This window comes from Schistocerca serialis, chromosome 3, assembly GCF_023864345.2.
Source record: "Schistocerca serialis cubense isolate TAMUIC-IGC-003099 chromosome 3, iqSchSeri2.2, whole genome shotgun sequence".
Lineage (NCBI taxonomy): Eukaryota > Metazoa > Arthropoda > Insecta > Orthoptera > Acrididae > Schistocerca > Schistocerca serialis.
Window position 1 is genome coordinate 110,226,470 of NC_064640.1, and position 21,188 is coordinate 110,247,657.

Consider the following 21,188-nt stretch of genomic DNA (forward strand, 5'->3'; position numbering starts at 1 on the left):
TCTCCAAAAGAACATAATCTTCCCTCCAGTGACTGCCATTTGAGTTCATAGAGCATTTCCGTAATACTTTCATGTCGATCAAACCTACTGGTAACACATCTAGCAGTATGCTTTCGAATTGCTTTGATGACTTCCTTTAATCCAACCTGATGGGGATTCCAAACACTCAAGCAGTGAAACTTCCTCACAGGTTAAAACTGTGTGCCCGACCGAGACTCGAACTCGGGACCTTTGCCTTTTGAGGGCAAGTGCTCTACCATCTGAGCTACCAAAGCACGACTCATGCCTGGTACTCACAGCCTTACTTCTGCCAGTATCTCGGCTCCTACCTTCCAAACTTTACAGAAGCTCTCCTGCGAACCTTGCAGAACTAGCACCCCTGAAAGAAAGGATACTGCGGAGACATGGCTTAGCCACAGCCTGGGGGAAGTTTCCAGAATGAGATTTTCACTCTGCAGCAGAGTGTGCGCTGATATGAATATCAGCACACACTCCGCTGCAGAGTGAAAATCTCATTCTCGACTCAACCAGTATTCAACACTGTGTTGCAAAAGTGTTCCGTATGCAGTCTTATAGATGAGCTGCACTTTCTTAGAATTCTCCTAACAAACCAAAGTTGACCATTTGCCCTCCCTTCAGCCAACATTATCTGCTCATTCCATTTAATGGTGCTTTGCAGTGTTACACCTAAATATTTAATCTACATGATTGTGTCAGGTAACACAACACTGAGACCATTTAGTGGTCAAGGGAATGCAGGATTCGGTTACGATTGTGGACGGGGCCATAATCAGTTACTATTGGTTGCATTTTACAGTTACACACATTTATTTTAAAACAGTAATCCCAGACCCAACAATGAATTTAAAAAATACCACACATTATTAATGAAGGAATAAACAACTGTGTAAATAAGTGTTTTCAGTGTGTTACAGTTTAGCAAATCACCATAAAATACAGACACAAATAAGGTTTAAAAAAAGCCACTGTGATCATGGCTGAAGGCTTTCATGCCAAGAATGGCAATAAATTATGAATTTTTAAGAACTCGCTGCAATTTATAACTTACAGGTATTGAAATATTAAAAGGTAAGTGGCCACAAACGCAGCAGAAGGTATCAGACAACAGGAATGGCAGTGAATAAGGTTTTCAAAGCAAATGACCATAATAATGGCTGAAGGCCTTACATGCCAGAAATGGCAATTATATAAAAAAAAATTTTAGAAATCTGGTGTAAAACAGCAAATACAAGCAAAGGTTAATTAAAATAAACAAGCAACTGACCACCAAATGGGTGAAATAAGATGATGGTAAACCTTGAAACATATCCCTTACACTGCTAGATTTATTCCAGAAGGCAACCAGAACTATTAACTAGACAGACATAACCTTTTATGTAGGCATTACGAGGTATGGTAATAAATAATACAGTAATAAAACACAAGGACCAGTCACAGACGGTGCTCCAGGAATTGACCTCTGAGAAGGTACGGCAACAAACTCTTTCTATGAGATAGGCAGCCAAGAGTTGCATTCACTTCACAAGATGGTAACTCAGACTAGGGGCAGTCTAACAAATGACTAATGATAATCTTGCTGGAGCTACCTGATGTCCAATAATCCAAATGCAATGATGAAGCAATACGCCAAAGCTGGAACCGGTGGTCTGCACTACATCCAGAATACCCTGTTTATAGTCCCTGGAACGAGAAAGGAATCATTACCACCAGAGTAGAGGAATCACCAACCGGCCTACAATCAAGAAAGCTGTCAAACTACACACCTTACCGGACAACAGTGGCAAGGTGAGGAAAAGTACACTGTCGTTACACAGTGGCAAGGTGAGGAAACATACACTGTCGTACCACCAAGGCAGGTAACTGGGGTGTTAGCAGCCACCAGCCAAGAAAAATCACCGCTGGTAAGAAATTGTAACAAGTTGAATGCAGTAAATAGTAATAAGAAGTCAAGGAAAGCTAATCAGACCCGCCCTCCCTAAGCACTGCACTCGCTGCTCTTCATCTTGGCGACACTACGAGCAGCAACATGAACGCAAGTCACTGGAGAATTGTGAGATATCACAATAGTGGAGGTTTCTCTACTTGGATTAAAATGCACTCAACTTAAAGCTTGCTGGATCCGGTTTATGACGAGGTCGTTCACCCCTCGTGACCACAGCCCTTCCATCCGGCAGTCCACGTATGACGCCAGCAGTCCCGGCGTGTTCTTGCCCTGTGCGGGCCTGACTCCTCCTGAGTCCCCAACCGAACTGCCCACTCACACGACCTGGAAAAATGACGACATTGCCCCAAAGATAGGGCAACAGTACTAGATATTGATAATTGCCACTGCTGCCACTAGCAGACAGGCAACGCTTGCAAAACCGAGAGGTGCCAGTCAACGCAAGAAGAAGACAACCAACCGCAACCATGCCAACTAAACGATACAGAGGGTGGAAACTTACAGACAGCACCAACGCGAGCCGCAGCATGGCTCAACCACTAATACCATATTCAAACATTACAGAATTGTTTTTACTACTCATCTGAATTAGCTCATTTTTCTGCAAGTAGAGCAAGCTTCCATTCACCACACTAGAGAGAAATTTTCTCTAAGTCACCTGTATGCTACTACTGACACCTTCTTGTACACTACAGTGTCATCAGCAAACACCTGCAGATTTCTGTTCACAAAATCCACCCAATTGTATATGCATATAGAGAACAAGACCTGTCCAATCACTCTTCTCTGGGCTCTCCTGATAATACCCTTGTCTTTGATGAACACTCACTGTGCTGGACAAAATATTCAGTTCTATCACTTAAAAAGTGTTCAGATCACTCACATGTCTTAGAACCTATTCCGTACATTGGGACCTTTGTTAACAGCCAGCACTGGAGGACTTTCTGGAAATCTACAAATATGTAATGTACCTGTTGCCCTTCATCCACAGTTTGCAAGATATTGTGTGAGGAAAGGGCAAACTGATTTTGAGTTTTGCACAAGTAGTGCTTTCTAAATCTGTGCTGTTTTCTGTCTCAAAGAAATTTGTTATGCTCAAACTAAGAATATGCTCAAGAATTCTGCAGCAAATTGAGTTTAAAGACACTGATCTGTAATTTTGAGGATTCATTCTTTTACGCTTCTTATATACAAGAGTCACCTGTCCTTTTTTCAACTGCTTAGGATTTTGCTCTGGGCAATAGATTGATGATAAATGTAAGCTAAGTACGGGGACAGTGCTAAAAAGTGGTCTCTATAAAACTGAACTGGTATTCCATTCTGACCTGGTGACTTATTTGTTATCATTTTTTCCCAATTGCTTCTCAGCACAAGGATTGCCTATTTCTACGTCATCCATATGGGCATATGTGTAATGGTCAAATGATGATACATCTGTAGGATCCTCCTGCAGGAACAATTTCTTAATGTGACTTTAAAGTTTCAGCTTTCCTCTTGCTGTCTTCTATTGCCACACCAGACTGACAGACAAGTAATTGAATAGAAGCCTTTAGCAGTTTTGTGTTGGATCAGAATCTTCTCTGGTTCTCAGTAATATCTTTCTCTAACATATGACAATGGAAGTTGTTGTACAGTAGGTGCATTGATCATTTTATAGATACACAAATTTCTGTTAACTTTTCCTTGTCAACATTTCTGTGCTCTTTTTTGAACTAATTGTGCAACACTTTCTATTTTCTCAGTATTTTCTGAATTTTGTTATTAAACCACATTGAGTCTTTTCTGTCCTTAATCCACTTATCAAGCACCTACTTCTCCAGAGGATGAATTACAGTCTGTTTAAACTTTCCCTATAATTCCTCTACATCTGTCATATTGGAACTAGAAGATATCCATTCACTGTGTAAGTAGGATGCTAACAACTGCTGATTTGCTGTTTCCAGCATAAAAACTCTCCTAGCCTTCTTGCTGGATTTATTGACTTCAGTAATTATCATCAATATAACAATATCATGATCTCTAATCCCTGTCTCTATACTGACAGTGTTCATAAGGTACAACTACAACATCGGAAATATTTCCATTGTGTATTTGTTGTCAAACTATCTGCTCAAGACTGTTTTCAAAGAGTATGTTCAGAACTACATCTACAACTGTATGACTACTCTGCAGTTCACACTTAAATGCATGGCAGATGGTTCACAGAACCACTTTCTATTTCTCAACCAATCCGTTCTCAAATAGCATGCGGTAAAAATGAACATCTAAAACTTTCTGTGCAAGCTCTGATTTTTGTTATTTTATTACTATGGTCATTTCCACCTATGTAGGTAGAAGTCCACAAAATATTTTCACATTCAGAGAAGAAATTTTGTGATCAAAATTTCATGAAAAAATCTCACCATGGTAAAAAATTCCTTTGTTTTGATGATTGGCAGCCTAACTTGCATATCATATCTGTTACACTGTATCCTCTATATCGTGATAATATAAAATTAGTTGCCCTTCTCTGGACTCTTTTGATATCCACCATCAATTCTATCTGGTAAGGACCCCATACTGTGCAACAATACACCAGAAAGTGATGGACAAGTATAGTCGGGGCAGTACCTTTAATAGATTCATTGCATCTTCCAAGTGTTCTGCCAATAAAATGCAGTATTTAGTTTACCTTCCCCACAATATTTTATGTGCTACAGTTCCAATTTAAGTTGTTTGTAATTATAATCCCTAGGTATTTTATTGAATCAACAACCTTTAAATTTATGTGATTTAATTTTTGACCAAAATTCAATGGCTTTTGTCTCTACCCAAGATTTGCAATGATTCTGACTGCAAAACTGGCTGAACTACTAAGTTGTTTTAGGAGTTCCAAATGTGCTTTTCCAGTTTATATTCTCATTAACATGGACACCTAATAATATTGAAGTTTCCACTCTATCTATTATTGTCTCGCCATATATTACACTTATTATTGTTGTAGTAACCTCCAATGTGCAGAACTGCATTTGTTGTGTCTTTTTAAAATTGAAGGTGAGACCATTCCCAAAAAAGCAGTCAATGACACTTTTAAGAACACTTTTTATCATTTCTCCTGTTTCTGTGTGTATGCTTTGACTGATTACAATACTATTATCATCTGCAAAAACAACTCATTCTGTTTGTTGTATATTACACACAAGATAATTTACATATATGAGGACCAATAGTGGACCTATGATTTAGCCTTGAGGAAACCCATAGTGATTTCTCCCCAGTCAGAATAATGTCCTTGGACTACATTGGTTGAGTTACTAAGACATTATCAATTGGTTGGCTATAAAATCAGTCCAATAAAACTTCAATGGATCTAGGAAAATTCTGTGATTCCCACAGTCAAATGCCTTAGATGGGCAGCAGAAAATGCTGACCTGCACTATTTTATTATTTAACACTTTCTGAATTTGGTGAATAACATGTAAATGGCACTCTCAGTAGCGCAACTCCTCTGAAATCCAAACTGTGATTTGCTGAGGATATTACTGTTGCTCAGGTGAGGTACTTTAGAATACTTCACCTCCACAATAATGTTGGAAAATGATATCAGCAGTGAAACAGGTTGGTAGTTATTGGTATATCTCCTATCAGTTTTCTTAATGTGGTATTTGATAGTGGCCTATTTCAGTCTCTCTGGAAAAATGCCTTGTGTTAGTGATTCATTACATATTCCACTTATTACATGGAAACAAATCTTTAGTGCTCTATTCAAAGCACCATCAAAACCAAATGAGCTTTTATTTTTGAAAGAATATACTAGTACAATTTTCTTAATTTCAGGAGGAGATGTTGGTGATACATTCATATCACTGAATTTTATGAGAGTTGCTCATTCAACATACTGTTGTGATTTTTCTCTTGATCTGTTTGTCCATACACTTTTTACTATATTTGTTCTGTTATTGGTTGTCCTGCATCTCATTTCACTACATTCCATACACTCTTAAGTCTGTTATCAGAATTTCTCATTTCTGACATTAGGTACATGTTCCTTCACTTTCTTTAACAACTTTTCTTAGTAATTTTGAGTGGTTTTTATACTGTGTAACTACTGTAAGATTTCTGCTTGTTCTGTCCAACAGATACATTTCCCTTTCCCTTTCACAAGATACTTTAATCCGTCTAGTGATCTTGATTTCTTACATGGCTGTTTAATGTCCTTTCTGATTATCTTATGCCAAAAGCTATTTTCAAATAATGATATCAATTTAATATGGAAGAGATTAAATTTTATGTCAGCATTTGGTTCATAATAAATTTCACCCCAGGTCATCTCTTGTACAGTATTCTTAAAAACATTTGTCCTGGAGTCATTAATTATTCTAACTGATTTCCACTGAGAACTGTCCATACTGTAGGACACTATCTTATTTATCATATCTAACTGTGCATTAAGGTCAGAGAGAGCATTAGTCACTGGGTAAACTGCTATTTTCTTGCTTTAAGCTTAGGTAAAGGAAACGGTATCAGTTAGGTCCCTACTGGCTTTATCCACCCATGTTGAAAAGTTAATTATTGATATTATATTGTAGGATCCAAGGTTTCCATATCAGCTTTCTTATCAGAATTATTTTCTAAATCTCCATTGAAGTCGACACAGACTGGTCATGGTTCAGTAGGCCCTCAATAAAACACACATTTGTGTGTGTCATTGCTACTCATTGCTACTCCTATTTCATCCAGGTCACCCTCAATGCTGTTCCCCACTCCACCTGCTACAACAACCTGATACTCTTTGTCAAATTCTTTACACAAATTCCTTGTGTCCTCTATCATCTGGGTAAAGCTATTACTTGGTTCCACAGTGCATGTGACCTGCTAGCTTGTTCCCAAACATAAATAATTTTTGAAAAACAACAGTTTAAAAAAGACTAATGAGACACTTAAAAATAAAATTTACTATGATCCATGAAATTTCCAATGGCCTTGCTGCAGTGCTAACACCAGTTCCTGTCAGATCACTGAAGTTAAGCACTGTCAGGCTGGGCTAGCACTTGGATGGGTGACCATCCGATCTGCCAAGTGCTGTTGGCAAGTGGGGTTTACTCAGCTATTGTGAGGCAAACTGAGGAACTACTTCTTTGAGAAGTAGCAGCTCCAGTCACAAAAACTGACATACAGCCGGGAGAGTGGTGTGCTGACCACGTGCCCCTCCATATCCGCATCCAGTGATGCCTGTGGGCTGAGGATGACACGGTGGCTGGTTGGTGCCATTGGGCCTTCATGGTCTGTTCGGATGGAGTTTAGTGTAGTTTAGTTTAGTTATGTTTCATAAAATCATAGTCCAAAAAACAAGGCAAAATACAGCAAATCAACATAGTATAAACAACTTCTACTGTACTTCAGCTATTAAATCGTTAGGCCTACTAAGAAATGAACAAAATTGGCAAATAAGAAAAGAATTCTCCATCCAACATGAAAATCAATCTAAAGTTTCAACTCTGTTTAAGAAACGCTATTTTGACTACAAAACTAAGAAAACCAGAGAGTTTACAGCCCTTCTAAACCACAAGATATAACTGATTTAAATCCAAGATCTTTTTAAACTGAGAGGTGATAATTAACGATCAGTTAACGGAAAATAAAATAATATGAAGATGAAGTAATCCGCAAGTAATGAAACTCAGTAATAAATAAAACAGGAGTCACCAAATTAAGTCATGAAGAATGTAAAAAGGAATGGAATGTACATGTAGGACGTGAATCAGAGGAATTAGATGGAAATTTAATGGCACTAGGTGGGAAATAAATTTGTGACTAAAGCTGAAGATATTTCCCAAAATAAGCTAGAAAGTGATACTGTTTTATCCATGTGAGAAGTGGATGAAGCCCTGCTTCCTGCTTCTAATGTTGAATGTTAGGAAACCGAAGGGGAGAGAGAGAGAGAGAGAGAGAGAGAGAGAGAGAGAGAGAGAGAGAGAGAGAGAGAGAGAGAGGGAGAGAGAGGGAGAGAGAGAGAGAGAGGGAGAGAGAACTGCCAGAATCACAGGATCAATCAGAAGAGATGCAATCAAATTCTTAAATTATTGTGGAGCAGTCTGTTATTTTAAGTGCCAGCAATGACAGGTAGTGAACTTTCAGAAATAAACTCTCTTCCAGTGCCAGAATTAGAAGATGAAAATCCATGTCATGAGATGGAAAAGATGATAGTGATTATGACATAAATTGTGAGGATCTTTCCTAACCTAATCCAACTACAATAACAGTAATGATTTATCTGGACAAGAAACAAGTAAAGTATCTCTCTTGCCTCTAATATTAAATATTTGCAAACTGAAGAAGGGTGAAATTTTCCAGGATAAGAAGAAGATACTGAAAATTTTGATGAGACAACATTTACTCAGTTGTTTAACATGGGAGGCATCTGTGAGAATACACTCCTGGAAATTGAAATAAGAACACCGTGAATTCATTGTCCCAGGAAGGGGAAACTTTATTGACACATTCCTGGGGTCAGATACATCACATGATCACACTGACAGAACCACAGGCACATAGACACAGGCAACAGAGCATGCACAATATCGGCACTAGTACAGTGTATATCCACCTTTTGCAGCAATGCAGGCTGCTATTCTCCCATGGAGACGATCGTAGAGATGCTGGATGTAGTCCTGTGGAATGGCTTGCCATGCCATTTCCACCTGGCGCCTCAGTTGGACCAGCGTTCGTGCTGGACGTGCAGGCCGCGTGAGACGACGCTTCATCCAGTCCCAAACATGCTCAATGGGGGACAGATCCGGAGATCTTGCTGGCCAGGGTAGTTGACTTACACCTTCTAGAGCACGTTGGGTGGCACGGGATACATGTGGACGTGCATTGTCCTGTTGGAACAGCAAGTTCCCTTGCCGGTCTAGGAATGGTAGAACGATGGGTTCAATGACGGTTTGGATGTACCGTGCACTATTCAGTGTCCCCTCGACGATCACCAGTGGTGTACGGCCAGTGTAGGAGATCGCTCCCCACACCATAAGGCCGGGTGTTGGCCCTGTGTGCCTCGGTCGTATGCAGTCCTGATTGTGGCGCTCACCTGCACGGCGCCAAACACGCATACGACCATCATTGGCACCAAGGCAGAAGCGACTCTCATCGTCTCCATTCGTCCCTCCATTCACGCCTGTCGCGACACCACTGGAGGCGGGCTGCACGATGTTGGGGCGTGAGCGGAAGACGGCCTAACGGTGTGCGGGACCGTAGCCCAGCTTCATGGAGACGGTTGCGAATGGTCCTCGCCGATACCCCAGGAGCAACAGTGTCCCTAATTTGCTGGGAAGTGGCGGTGCGGTCCCCTACGGCACTGCGTAGGATCCTACGGTCTTGGCGTGCATCCGTGCGTCGCTGCGGTCCGGTCCCAGGTCGACGGGCACGTGCACCTTCCGCCGACCACTGGCGACAACATCGATGTACTGTGCAGACCTCATGCCCCACGTGTTGAGCAATTCGGTGGTACGTCCACCCGGCCTCCCGCATGCCCACTATACGCCCTCGCTCAAAGTCCGTCAACTGCACATACGGTTCACGTCCACGCTGTCGCGGCATGCTACCAGTGTTAAAGACTGCGATGGAGCTCCGTATGCCACGGCAAACTGGCTGACACTGACGGCGGTGGTGCACAAATGCTGCGCAGCTAGCGCCATTCGACGGCCAACACCGCGGTTCCTGGTGTGTCCGCTGTGCCGTGCGTGTGATCATTGCTTGCACAGCCCTCTCGCAGTGTCTGGAGCAAGTATGGTGGGTCTGACACACCGGTGTCAATGTGTTCTTTTTTCCATTTCCAGGAGTGTATTTTATGATTCAAAAAATGCAGGAAAAGAGTCATAGAAAATCCGTGGAACAGGGTCAAAAATTTTCTGTGAGTGGAGAGGTAGAAGATGCAAAGTAAACCTAGTGAGACTGTACAGTTCCAGTCACACAATGTTACTGAGAGCAGTTGACAGAACACAGGCACCAGTGCAGCTTACTCAAATTTTAGCATGGCTATGATGTAGCTAACACACAGAGTGGTGATAAACCTGAGGTAGACCAAATTCCCTGTGGTGCACCACTTATCAAAAAAATCACAAGAGCAAGTGTAAATTTCTTGGCCAGTATATGGAACATGGTGGTGCAAGTACTGCAATTGTAGTATTACTTGGGAGTAAAATGCCAGGACCAGTGACACTTTTTTTTACCACTCACAATGGTTACATGTCCATTGACATGCTCTCATGACAATAGACACATGACCACTAGGTAATGGCCTTGGTGGCTGAAACCACTCATGGTAATCAAAATTTAAAATAAAAGTGCAACTAGTGCAGGCATTTTATTTCCAAGATTCAAATCCTTCATGATGGTATTTCTGACCTGCACTACACCAGACTTTGGGTTCCCTGAATCCTCCTCAGTGGTCTCAACTAGCGAGTTATATGTCCAATAGATTTGCAGTGATTATATTACTGATAATAGTATCCTATCAAATACTCAAAGCATGGAAACATGTTATATTTAAAATTTTCAGTAAGAATGCATGTAGATCACAAATACTGTGTGTTGTAGTGGCTTAGGATTACCTTTGTGTTTGTGCTGAAAAGCTGCTTCATAGACGATATTCAGAAATGAATATTGTAGTCCTTTGTTGTGTTGATATGCTCATGTGCGACCATAAGTGTTAACGCAACAACTATCACTTTTGATTGAATATGTAGTTTTGATTGTACTTTTGTTACAGATAGACACAGTATCCTATTTTAATTATTATGTACTGCTTTCATGTGCTTTTTTCTGATGTAATATATGGGAAGATATCAAAATTTGATGCTTTAGTTACTCTTGCATTCTTCTGTATAGCATCAGAGATAGTGATTTATTTTAATTTGTTGCAGTTTTAAATTCATTTTACTTAGGTTGTTTGCCTCCATATAAATTTAAAGATGCACTACATATTTGTTTATTTTAGTTTAGTGTTGTTTTGTTTTGCAAAGTACAATTGTAAACACTAACTGCTAATTGCTAATTCTGCTGGATTAGAGGTGATTTCACCTTACAGTGATACGGCAGTGTCATCATTCCAGTATCTAAACCAGGCAAGAAAATCAAGTTTCAACTGATAGATATAAACAAATCAACCTTACAAATATCCTACACAAATTGCTGGAGATGATGCCAACCTGTAAATAGTACTGGGTCCCTGAGGTCTCTTGGAAGTTAAGTGTAGTGCATGAAAATTACTTTCAGGTTAATCCAAAAAATGGAGTGTGATAGTGTTGTGACCAAGTCAAGTGAACCACATGAAAACAAAATGTCTTTGTAAATGAGAAGGAACATGGAATATTATGCCACTATTTAAGAAAACAAATGTGAGAGTGGTCTCAATAATTTGTCAGCGATAAGTTGTTCTCCTGAGGCACTATCAGATTCCCTTAATGAAAAGTAAAGAAAACACAGTGGAAAACCAGGACCTTGTGTACTGCAAAGGGTAGCCAAAAATAGGTAATCTCGAAACAGCAAGTACAAGTAAAATTGAACTCAACCCAGACAGCCAAGGGCAAAGTATAGCCACTGAATTTAGGAGTAAAAGCAGTCATAAATTAACTTGTATAATAAAGCTAGTTATGAAATTTAGTTCAGTCACATCAGTAAGTCCAGAAAAGATTTCTTTATTAAGTAATGGTGGGATCGAATGATTTTACAATGAACGAGAAAAAAGATCTCTTAATCTCACAGAACAATATCTGAGCTGAGAGGAAAAAAGTTATCATTTTTTTAGTGCCACATCAAGAGAACTTTGCAGAGTGATCATGTGTCAATGAAGAAACTAAAAGTGCTAATACAGAGATGTGGAATATCTACAGTCATTTTGAAAATGCAGTAATTGTTGACGATAGCAGTTTGGGGAAAAGATTCCACACTACACATGGTTTTCACCTAAATTGACTAGGGAAAAATGTTATGATAATGAAGGTTTTCTAAATGGTAAATAAGACTGCAAAGGTGCACAGTGATGCTACAGTCATACCTCTCATGGACAGAAAGTGTATGTTTCCTGGATAATCAAATGTAATTTCTGCTGCCAGTGAAGTTACATCACTCCAAGCTAACTGTAAGATGCTGATAAAGGAAGGAAATATCACAAATGACACCAGTACACAGAAAAGAATCAGAAGAACAAGATCAGATAGTGTGCCTGATACAATGTATGATGGACTACCATTTGTGAACATTGCTCAGCCTCCAGAAACATCTCAAAGAAACACCAGAAATTCACAGGGGAGCACAGTAGTAGTGGCTGATCAAGCAACCAAAATATCTGTAACAGCAACAGCATCATCACTGAAAACAAAGATGGAAAAACAGCAGCAGCAAATTACTTGCCGCAGTCCAGAGAATGACCCATGAGGTGCAGGAAACTTGTGCTTCTGAAGGAGTTTTGGAACTTCACCAGCACACAGGACAGAATGAGACATTGAATACTGTAAATATGACTGAAAAATATCCTCATATTAATAAAACACTAACTGTGGTGCAAGTGAATTTATGTAGCATTAGGAATAAATTGTGGAATTGGAGCATTTCTGCAGTAATGAAAAAGTAGATTTTATATGTGTATCAGAGCATAGGCTTAGGAGTAATGAGGTAGATCCCTTTATTCGTCAGGGATATGTTGCTGCAGATTTAATGTGTTAGAAGTGAAAAAAATGGTGGGGCAGGCATATTTGTTAAAGAGGATACAATATTTACAAAAATTGATATTAGCTCATACTGTTCTGAAACAGATGAGGAATTCAGCTGTGTAAATCTTGTGGATTATAACCTAACCATTACAAGTCTCTACAGATCACCAAGTGGTGGCATGGGTATTTTCTTTCAAAATTTTGAATTAATAATGAAAAAGTTGTTAAAATCTAAAAGAAAAATTGGTGTCTGTGGGGTCTTCAACATAGAAATGGGAAACAAGAGTGAGCAAGTCACTACGTCATTTTTCAATCTCTTCAGAATGTAGCAACAGAAATTCCACATATGGTGGAGCATGTATATATAACATCATTGTTAACTTTGAAGCGATTTGAACACTATCAGTATGTTGGTGGAGAATTTGCAGACCATGACCCAGCAGTCCATAGGCTTAGCCAAAACAAAACTGAAAGACTCCCCTCTAATGCAGGTGCCAATGCTATGGAAAAGATGACATGAGTTGGGCAGCAGAAGGAAGAGGTAGTACACCAATTCATTCAGAAACTTAGAAATATTGATTGGGACTGTATATACCAGTATCAAACAGGTATAAATGAAACTGAAACTGCTTTTGAGAGCTTCATTAAAATTTATTTTGATTTGTGGTGTATGTATCCTCCTCTTTTAAAAATTAGTCATAAAAGCAAACCTATAAAGAGGAAAATTAAGTGGTACATGTATAAACTTAACATCATCAGGCAAAATGTGTTACCTTCGTACCATAAGTGTAAAGCTTCCAAATATTGAACTGAGCAGAAAGATGAATTGTACGAAGCTTATCTGAAATGTAAGAGAACCTACAGAACTAAGCTTAGAATGGCAAAAAGAACAACATACAAAAAGTAAATTGTAGGTGCTCATAAATGCAAAGCTGCATGGAATGTTGTTGCACAAAAGCATTGTACATATCATGAACATAACATAGTTCTTGTCATGGATAAAGTTAATCTTTTGTTTATTGATTCTGTAACCAATGTTAGGAACAAAATTAAAACAGCAAGTACTAATGTGACTGATCTACTTAAGCAACAACAACATGGGAACTATAGGTTTAAGGGGAGGACAATCACACCCTCTGAGATTACAGATGTAGTGGCCAAATTCTCAAACTCGAAGAGCATGAACTACTCTTGGGTGTCGAATTATATAACTAGGAAAACAGTATGTGTGATTAGTGAACCATTGGCCTTGCTTTTTAGTGGGTATCTATAGAGTTTGGCCTGTTTCTTATAATACTAAAAATATTGACAGTTATTCCAGCTTACAAAAAAGGATCAAACATGATCTCAAAAATTACCAACTAGTTTCATTAGTTCATATTTTCTCCAAAATATTTGAATTTCTTTCTATCACCAACTAAACAACTGTTTTGAGTCACATAATCTACTTTCTAGTAGTCAATTTGGCTTCCACAAGGAAAGAAATACTACCATTGCTGTTATCTCAATTATGCATGAAGTGATAACAGCTTTCAGAATAAAAATAAAGTTTCACTTCTTTTGTGTGATTTAAGAAAGGCAATTTGACTGTATTTCTCATGACATCTTATTTGTTAAACGTATATTCTATGGTGTACAAGACTCAGCATAAGCAGTAACTGTATCATACATAAACAATAGTAAACAGTTTGTCTCTGATAGAAACAGCCACTCACAGCTGCAAGATGTTGAAACGGGTTTCACAAGCAGTCGATGATTTACCCCACTGTGTCCCCAACTCTGTTATTAGCCAATGACACAACTCTGCTAGCTCAGCATGACAATGCATTAGTTCTGCAAAATACAATTCAAGATGGCATGGAATCAGCACTAAACTGGTTCTCATCAAATGCACTGCTTTGTAACCCTGAGGGGGAAAAAAAAAAAAAAAAAAAAAAAAAAAAAAAAAAAAAAAAAAAAAAAAAAAAAAAAAAAAAAAAAAAAAAACATATTATACTAGGATTGTCAAAAGAGGTAGAACTGAAAGAAGTAAAAAATTCTAGGAAAATTCATACAGACTCAGAAATGTCAAAGAAACTGTATTCAAATACAGAGATATCGAAACAGGCATAATAAGGTGCTATGATCAGCAATGCCTACATAAGACAACAAGTGTCTGACAAAGTTGTTAGATTGGTTACTGCTGATACAATGACAGATTACGAAGATTTAAGTGAGTTTGAATGTGGTGTTATAGTTGGTGCATGAGTGACGGACACAGCATCTCCGAGGTAGTGATGTAGTGGGAACTTTCCCATACAACGATTTCATGAGTGTATCATGAATATCAGCAATCCGGTAAAACATCAAATCTCAGACATTGCTGTGAGTGGAAAAATATCCTGCACGAATGGGACCAACAATGACTGAAGAGAATCATTCAACATGACAGAAGTGCAGCCCTTCCACAAATTGCTGCAGATTTCAGTGCTCTGCCAGCAACAAGTGTCAGCGTGCATACCATTCAATGAAATGCCATCAATATGGGCTTTCAGAGCTGAAGGCCCTCGCGGATACCCTCGACAACTGCACAACACAAAGCTTTATGCCTCAGCAGGGCCTGTCAACACTGACATTGGACTGCTGATGTCTGGAAACATATTGCATGGTCGGATGTGTCTCATTTCAAATTGTATCAATCAGATGGACATATAAGAGTATGGAGGTGACCTGATGAATCCATGGACACTGCATGTCAGCAGGGTACTGTTCAAGCTGGTGGAGACTCTGTAACAGTAAAGGCAAAATGTACGCAAGCATCCTGTCTGATTGCCTGCATCCATTCATGTCCACTCATGTCCAACAGGCTTGAACAATTCCAGCAGGACAATGCAACACCACACACGTCCAGAATTGCTACAGAGTAGCTCCAGGAATACTCTACTGAGTTTAAACACTGCCGCTAGCCATCACATTCCCCAGTCATGAACATTATCGAGCATATCTGGGATGCCCTGCAACATGCTGTTCAGAAGAGATCTCCACCCCCTCATACTCTTACAGATTTATGGACAGCCCTGCAGGATTCATGGTATGAATTCTTTCCAGCACTACTTCAGACATTAGTTGAGTCCATGCCACATGGTGATATTTAATAAATTTCCATTTCCTGCTCAGTCAGCTCACATAACTAGCTTCAGATGCAAGCTATTACATTGGTTACTTATTAATCCTTTTTTAAGGTATAATTGAACTTATGAATATAAAATCAAATGACATTAATTTTTAAAGTTTTCATTATGTGATTTCATCGATTGTATTTATTTATTATTTTATTGTTTATCCTATCATTTGTTGGTTCTACTTGAAATATGTACTGCTCATTTAGTTTTAAGGTACTATTGAAGGGAAATGTAAGCTGCTATCAATGTAAAATGCCTATTCCACCTCAGGTGGTCAATGGTAAATAAATAATCTGTGGCTTCTGGGAAGGGCAGTGTAAAACTGATCATCTGGTGCAGTTGGAAACATCAATCTAGTATGCTTTTACCAAGTACCAACAAATTACAGCTGCCCATTTTTACTCGCATAAAGCATACAATACTGCTTGGTACTGCCATACACCAACCTCACTCCACTGTTTTATTGAATTGTAACCCCAACTTTCTGTCACCATAATTGTTTTAGTTTAGAGCCAGTGATTCACTAAATTCTTCACAGTCCCAGGGAATGGCCTCCCTCAGAGCTTATAGCCACTAGCAGACTGTGGATTCCATGGGTGTGATAGTCACTCCTGCTCTTTATGTTGATGAGTTACACATTTGGTACAGCTCTGTCTGTGGCCTTAGCCAAGCATCAACTTCAAGGTGCCACACAATTAATGTCTTCTTTGACATTCTACCATGTCTTTTAGGAGTACCACATTAAAACATGGATCATGAATTATTGTTACCATACCATGGTCCGTCTAGAGCCAGATCTCTACTTGATGAACCAACATCTTGACATCATTACAGTCCTATTCTTCATAGAAATCTCCACCTTTTGCCTCTATGTACCCATAAGGTGACACTAACTACATGTTCTTCCTAGTACACTAATCAGACCTATTCCAAGGACTTAAAATCTGTCACCCCTAGTGTTTTCTGATGTACCTCCCTCTCAGTCTTCTAGGAATACCAAGGCACTGAAATCATTTATACAGATGGTTCTAAAATAGCATAAAAATGGGATATGCTCTCACACTTTATGAAGGTCAGGAACAATACTATTTACAAGGCGACTGTAGTGTCTTCACAGAGAAACTGGTAGCTATTGCTAGAGCCCTTTATTTCATCAAAATGAAAACTCACAATCAATCTTTGGTATGCAGTGACACAATGAGCAATCTGAGGCTACTGAGCAATTCTGTCCTCACCTCCTCAAACTGTCCACCATCCGTGACTCTCTTTATGATGGCAGCCATACTCCTTGGTGGTATTCCTCTGGATCCCAAGTCATATAGGATTCCTGGGGAATGAGGTAACTGGTTGCTTAACCAGGAAATCAACCATATGGCCACCATTGGTAATGTGGATATCAGTCACTGATTTGCGAGCACAGATAAGACTTGAAATCCACCACAGCCAGAGCAAGGAGTGTTGGGATACTACTCCCTCCATCAAACTGCATGCCATCATGTAGATCAATACAGTGTGGCATTCCTCTTTCCATTTGTCCTGTAAAGACTCTTCTGTCTTATCTTGGCTTTGTATTGGTCATCCCCATCTGAATTATGGTTTTCTCCTGTTCGACTATCCAACCTCCTTCTCCCAAATATGACTGCAATGCTTCACTGATGGTGGCTCACATCACTGTAGAGTGCCCATCTCTACATCACACCAATGAACATAGGGGCTTAGGGACTACTTATATTCAATTTGTTTTGTGCATGTCTTGTTTGGGCTGAGGTTCAAAGTGGAATACCATTTATCACTTAGCTTGTGCTAGAATGTTATCTGTCCTTCATCATCTACTTTTTTAAAGAAACAGTTAAGGTACCAACTGAAGAAAGTAAAGGTATTTGTCCAAGAATGAAAAGGTAGAGTGGATTGTAGCTATTACTGTGATAACCAAAGAGAATTAGTTTCAAATATGTGCTTAAATTCACTCTAAGAGAATTTATCATTACACTGTTTCCCAGTGTAAGTCTGCTGACAGCCACAAATATACTTTAAAAGCTACTTTATTTCATGATCACTGTCAGCAGTAAACTTCTCTGGAGGTGGTTGAAGCACACAATCTTCATTACTGCTATTTTCAGGTAATTTTGCATTGCAGACTGTGTAATGTTCTGTAACAGCGCATTCAGCTCCCTCTTCATGCTCTTCAGATGATTTTCATTTTGCAGTGAGTCTTGCTATGGAAATTGAAAAAAACATTTAATTTCAAGCATTTATAACCAAACTTCAGAATTCCCATACATATAATAAGAAATAAATTTCCTACTTACTAGCAATGCATCAAGTACTGGAATCTGTGAAAGCATGCAGGATATTATGTCATCCTCTGGAGCATATTTGGTACTGCTTTCATCACCACTGAAATCAGAAAGAAGTAATTGTTACAAACTGGCTGAATATCATGAAGAATGTCACCACCATTTGAGAAAGAGTTACAAGTATGCAAAATAAGTTTTTCTAGCTCCATTGCATCTGCTACATAGCTCAGAAACGTAGATAGAATATCAGAAACTTCCTCATTGCATTATGATGGCTTACTAGCCAACAGATGGCTTTGGTATGCATCCAGATATTTAAAAAAAAAAGGACAGTAGTATCAGCAGTGTGATACGTATATTGTTATTTAGCATTACATTTTAAGAAGTTAACACCTGAAACTCAATAAACATTAAATTACTTACATAGATATAACATTGTGAGTTTATGTTATGATTTTGTGTGTTTAACCTGCTTTAAGGGACTTTTTGAAGTCTTTCGCAGGCCCAATGAGTGCTATGTTTGTTTCCACATTGTAGTTCAAAATCGCCTCCAATAGATGGAGCTGAAATCTAAAAGTAAATATTTTTCACTCATAGTGAATTTTTCGCTCATCCTGTAAAATCTTGCAGACCAACATAAGCTATGATTTTTTAGATACAGTCACATATAATACGTCATCTTTAAATATTTTCGACATGTAAATTGTCACACAGAAAAGTATATAAACATGCCATCCATTTTTAGTTATGTATATAAATTTTTACATTTCATCATAGGTGATCCTCACACAGTACTCTGTGTTTCAGATTAATGACATAGAATCTACTGACTTTGTTCATTTGTATTGATGTTCAAAATGTCACACTCTTAACACCACCAAGAAAACCATATCTTGTGTATTTAAAGAAGTATCATGAATCTTGGCCAAAGATTCAAAAAAATTCAAATCTGGACAGATTCTGGGGAATGGAGGGGCGAGGATAGAGTAAAAATTAAATTAGCTGTGAATTATATTGCTTAGACTATACTTGTGTCATGCGGTAGCGAACTCACAATCGCACATATCTGTAATAGGATAAACTTAACTTGTGCTTGTTACTTGAAGTAAATTTCCATACTAGTGCTCAACTGTCTTGCCTAAATGTGAGCAATAGTTTCATGTTTAATTTAGTGATTGTTTTGTTTTTTAGCTCCACAAGGCTGTTTGCAGTATTACACAGAGCTATCCGGAAGCATCCAAAGTTTTAATTATTACCATGGGCAGGGACACTACCAAAGCAATCTGGATTATTCTATTTGTATTCTTCGCTCTCCAAATACGTGCCGTGTTGAGTACAGACAAGCTGAGGATTCAATATTTTGGATAAATTCTGCAGACAGTAAGTTCCTTCCTCCTTTTGAAAACCCTGTGTGTACTTTTTCCACTTATCCACTCTCTCTTCTGCATTTAACAGTGGAATTCCCTTTGCAGTCTCAGTCTTGCAATCCTTGCTTTTAATTTCACCAGCACCTATTTTAAATTTTCTATGAGTGTAGAATGGACTGAATGGCATTCTGGATCTATCCTGAACACTCCACTGTTCCCTTGCTGGAAACCACACGTGTACAATATTGTTTCAGGCTATGGATCTGAACACCATGAATAGATTAGATTAGATTAATACTTGTTCCATAGATCATGAATACGACACTTCGTAATGATGTGGAACGTGTCAGGTTAATAAAAGATGATGATGAATGAAACCATTTTGTGTTCCATTGCCTGATATGAGCATAAACAAAAAAGTCATGGGCTGGTACAAAGATGTCACTGATATTAATGAAGTTTATTTTTGTTGGTAAACAGTGCATAATTATGTAAGTCAAGCATCAAATAGATTTGTGTATTTATTTTTCTTATTCGGCTTATTAAAGTAATATCAAGTGCAATGGATAAACTGCCACCACAAAGGAAAATGTCAGGAAAGCGTACAATAAAGAACTGAAAATCAGTACATAAAAGTGTATGAAATAATTGACATCAAAGCCATGTCACAAGAAATTCTTAATACACTTTTAACTGAAAAGAACTATGAGAAAGTTTTGTGCAAATGGGGGCTGCATTTGTAGAATTCTGATCAAAAGCAAAGGCAAACACTAGTTTCTCAGCAATGTTTGGCTTATTTTAAATAGAATCAAACTACTTTTGTGTGCAGGTCTCTTAGAGAGGTTTAGACAGAGATCCACTACTTCACACTATTGCATGAAATATTGATCAAAGCAGTAGGTAGAAGTCAGCAGCCCTGGAAAAAAGGGATGAAGTTTTATTTCATTTGGCAGCAAGAGAAACATTATGGACAGTGTTTTCTAAGATTCTTCTTTGCTAATTACACAACAAAGGGCTAAATGATAACCGGTGAATACTACATAAGTCTCCTGGGCCAACTAATTGATAAATAAATAAATATGTGAGCAGAGGCATACATTGAAACAATAAAACAATAATAATCTTGTATTAGAACAATGCATCTTCCTATAAATTTTCACAGATTGCTAGAAAATTCATCTTATTTCCCAAATATAGGACTGCTTCCCATCTATATATATTAGCAACTAGAAAATGTTTTGAGAGCAATGAAAAGGCAGCCATAAATGGATATTTTGCAGACCTAACAGAATTATACTTCACGGATTGAATCTACTTACTGGAAAAAATGGAACAAAGTGTACTAACCAAAACGTTAGTGCATTTTTCATATGGAAAACACTGTGTTTGGCTGAAAGGCTCAAAAATTCACCTTGCTCTCACAAATTGGGGTAATGACCACTTTCCCAGTTATCACTATACATACATTCATTAATTTCACAGGCTTTATACAGCTGATTTTTCAAAAATTTTATTATCTTGTGGGTACACACGTTCTCATTGTATGTTTGCGTTTTCATTTGTTTTGAATATTAAGCTTTTTTTTTTTTTTTTTTTTTTTTTTTTATTACAGTCAAAAAGATTATATGTGTTTTCAAATGCTCAGCAAATTTTTATGTGAGAAAAAGGGGATCAAAGAATTTGGATTAGATTTTACTTGAAATATAGAATAA

The 21,188-nt window shown here is 38.3% G+C and overlaps 1 protein-coding gene, 1 non-coding gene and 1 pseudogene across 2 annotated transcripts in view; 2 read left to right on the plus strand and 1 right to left on the minus strand.

Annotated features, from left to right (window-relative positions):
* Positions 1-21,188, plus strand: part of LOC126471540 (uncharacterized) — a 572,770-nt gene that overhangs the window by 506,453 nt on the left and 45,129 nt on the right. Inside the window, exon 7 of the mRNA XM_050099767.1 lies at positions 19,301-19,489. Coding sequence (XP_049955724.1) covers positions 19,301-19,489 — 189 coding nt within the window. The remainder of the gene's footprint in view (positions 1-19,300; positions 19,490-21,188) is intronic.
* Trnal-caa (transfer RNA leucine (anticodon CAA)) lies at positions 202-276 on the minus strand. Its single transcript has one exon. It is a non-coding gene; the product is annotated as a tRNA-Leu (tRNA).
* Positions 6,916-7,033, plus strand: LOC126472032 (5S ribosomal RNA; annotated as a pseudogene).